Source organism: Monopterus albus, unplaced genomic scaffold (genome assembly GCF_001952655.1).
Source record: "Monopterus albus unplaced genomic scaffold, M_albus_1.0 scaffold277.1, whole genome shotgun sequence".
In the NCBI taxonomy this organism is placed as follows: domain Eukaryota; kingdom Metazoa; phylum Chordata; class Actinopteri; order Synbranchiformes; family Synbranchidae; genus Monopterus; species Monopterus albus.
The window spans coordinates 954,935-958,311 of NW_018128157.1; the positions used below are offsets into that span (position 1 = coordinate 954,935).

Sequence of the window (3,377 nt, forward strand, 5' to 3'; positions counted from 1 at the left end):
GGGTCTACCATACCAGACAGGACCCCAGGTGCAGGCTGTGCAAAGATGCCCCTGAGACAATCCAGCATATAACAGTGGGGTGCAAGATCCTAGCAGGCAGGGCATACATGGAACGCCATAACTAAGTGGCTGGCATAGTGTACAGAAACATCTGTGCCAAGTACAGGCTGGAAGTCCCAAAGTCAAAATGGGATACACCTCCAAAGGTGGTTGAGAATGACCAAGCTAAGATCCTGTGGGACTTCCAGATACAAACTGACAAACTGGTAATGGCCAACCAACCGGACATAGTAGTGGTGGACAAACAGAGGAAGAAGGCCGTAGTGATAGATGTAGCAATCCCAAGCGATAGCAACATCAGGAAGAAGGAACACGAGAAGCTTGAGAAATACCAAGGGCTGAAAGAAGAGCTAGAAAAGATGTGGAAGGTGAAGGCACAAGTGGTCCCCGTGGTAATAGGAACATTGGGGGCCATGACCCCCAAACTGGGAGAGTGGCTCCAACAGATCCCAGGAACAACATCTGAGATCTCTGTCCAGAAGAGTACAGTCCTAGGAACAGCTAAGATACTGCACAGGACCCTCAAGCTCCCAGGCCTCTGGTAGAGGACCTGAGCTTGAAAGAAGGAATACAAGACCGCCTCAAAGTGGGGGCAAGTGGAGATTTTTTTTTAATATATATATGTGTGTGTGTGTGTGTGTGTGTGTGTGTGTGTATATTGTATGTATGTATGTATGTATGTATGTATGTATGAATGAGGTTGTGATGGATCTGTCTAATTGCTAGTTTATGTGTTTATGTTGCAGCTGGCTGGAGTTGCTTTTATTGCGGCTGGTTTTTGGGCGTGGAGTGAAAAGGTAACTCAGTGCTCACAGTCAGAATCCACCATATTGACCTCAATCTGAATTAAACAGAATCTCTCATAAAGAACAGTTTCTTGGCAACATATAACAATTATCAATGCATTATATTAATATCTGAAAGGGATGCTCTTTGTACTGGTCTGTTTCTTTACTGTTTTACTGGTCTGACTGTCATGTTCTGGTCTGTTGTGGTTCACAGGGAATCCTGTCGGACCTGACCCAGGTGACCCGGCTGCGTGGTTTTGACCCGGTCTGGTTGGTCCTGGTGGTTGGTGGAGTCACCTTCATCCTGGGCTTTGCAGGCTGTGTGGGAGCTCTGAGAGAAAACATCTGTCTGCTTAAGTTTGTATGTTAACAGTTTCTGACCGCTAAACTTTATATATTTAAAACAGCTTGCTGTAAAATTTCTTTGTTTAAAATCATTTTTGTCTTTTATGCATCAGTTTTCAGGCCTAATCGGATTCATCTTCTTCTTGGAGCTGACAGCGGCAGTTCTGGCGGTGGTTTTTCAGAGTCAGGTCAGAGATTGGATCAATAAGTTGTTCCTGGCAAATGTGAAAGCATACAGAGAGGACATCGACCTGCAGAACCTCATCGACTCTCTGCAGAGGATGGTAACTGTGTCCACTGTTGTTACTGTTGTTTCTACTGTTAATTCAAATTCAGTTTTATTTTGTTGTGATTTGGCACTATACAAAGTCATCTCAGGACCCTTTACAAAGTAGGCCGTGCTATTATTATAGAGGAAAACCCAACAAAATCACTGAATAATCACTGAACTATGCAACAACAAAGAAATTAAAGGTCTGGGGGAATTTCAGCAAAACTCGGAAGGAGCTTGTTCACGTAGAGTGAAGCGTCTGGTGTCGTGTTCTCTGCAGCCTCTAAGCTGCTGTCCACACTGTGTGGAGGAGCTGAGCCCCGCCCTTGGTGAGACACCAACAGATGCGGAGCAGAGATCTCTTGGAGTACAGATATGTTCTCAGTCTTTACAAACTAGGAACTTGGAGTACGTCGCTGCAGTGTATTGCTGAATATTTTTTCACATTTACGTACACAGATTTTCACTTACATACAGTATGCAAGTGAACTGCTTGCACCGTAGAGTCCTGCCTTTAGTTCAACTTCAAGCTACACCTTTAGGTTCTTGCTCCGATGGATGAAGTGTCTTTCTCTTTAAATAGAACCACTGCTGTGGTGCTCAGCAACCCGACGATTGGGATCAGAACATTTACTTCAGCTGTAATGAGACTCATCGCAGTAGAGAAAAGTGCGGAGTTCCTTTTTCCTGCTGCATCACTGATCCTGCTGTGAGTGTATCACTGTGGATCAGTACATGATACTAATTGCCAGGGTTGCATATAAAAAATACAAATCTGTTTATGTTAAAACTGGTTCCTCCTAAAGTTCAGTTTGCATTTCAGGATTCGGTGGTGAACACTCAGTGTGGCTACGATGTGAGAAAACGACCGGAGGTGAGATCACAACGTTCTAACAACATGTTAACATTCTCACAGGAGCATGTTCTGTAATGTTCTGTAATGTTCCCGTACAGGGGGAGTGGAGTAATCATATCTACGTTAAAGGGTGTATCACAGCTTTGGAGGACTGGTTACCCGGAAATCTCTACACTGTGGCCATTGTCTTCATTGTTGTCTCTCTGCTACAGGTACAAATATTCTCTCTACTGCAGTACTGCTACTGCATCTGTACACATTTTGTACTGTAACTTTAAAATGTTTACATCTTAAATAAGGTCTTAATTTCAGAAAAAAACATTTCTAATATAAAGATTTGATAAAATAAGATCAATGGCAACATTTATTTTGAAAACTCTGGGTTTAGTCACCTAGACGACACTCAGAGATGCAGACCTCTCCTCCACCAAGGGGCAACTCAGTTTCCCTTTAAGGCCATAAAAGCAATATTCCCAGGACAGTGTGACCCTCATAATACGATTGCTTGACCCTGAAAACCTACCGCTGGCATTTGAAATGAATCCTGGTATCATCATTAGTCTGAAGGATATTCAGGAAAAACAATACGTGGTGACGTTAAGTGAAGCACAGGATGTAATGTGCGGCTGGAACAACGGCATCCTCACCGGCAGACTACTGAGCTCTGAACCAGATGTACAGTCATGTGAAAAAATTAGGACACCCTTTGAAAGCATGTGTATTTTGTAACATTTTTTAATATATGGTTATTTTATCTCAATTTTAACAATACAGAGAGATTAAAGTAATACAAGTAAACAATTAAAACTGAAGAAAAGTCTTTTCAAGATCTGTAAATGTAATTCTACAAAAATGCCTATTCTAACTGAGGAAAAAGATAGCACACCCTCACATGTATGCCCTCTTAAAATGGCTCAAATCACACACAGGTATATCACACCAGGTGCACATAATTAGTAGATCATTACTCAGCATTTTGAATGAGGCTTGCCCTATCTGAACCTCAGACATTTAGTTTGGTGTGCTCCTGACTGTTGAAGTGAGAGTGAGCACCATG

The 3,377-nt window shown here is 42.6% G+C and overlaps 1 protein-coding gene across 2 annotated transcripts in view; it reads left to right on the top strand.

Annotated features, from left to right (window-relative positions):
• tspan14 (tetraspanin 14) overlaps window positions 1–3,377 on the top strand; it is a 10,450-nt gene that overhangs the window by 3,718 nt on the left and 3,355 nt on the right. For both annotated transcript variants that reach the window (XM_020622322.1, XM_020622323.1), the window contains exons 3-8: window positions 807–857; window positions 1,063–1,209; window positions 1,307–1,477; window positions 2,048–2,173; window positions 2,288–2,338; window positions 2,419–2,532. In XM_020622322.1, coding sequence (XP_020477978.1) covers window positions 807–857; window positions 1,063–1,209; window positions 1,307–1,477; window positions 2,048–2,173; window positions 2,288–2,338; window positions 2,419–2,532 — 660 coding nt within the window. The remainder of the gene's footprint in view (window positions 1–806; window positions 858–1,062; window positions 1,210–1,306; window positions 1,478–2,047; window positions 2,174–2,287; window positions 2,339–2,418; window positions 2,533–3,377) is intronic.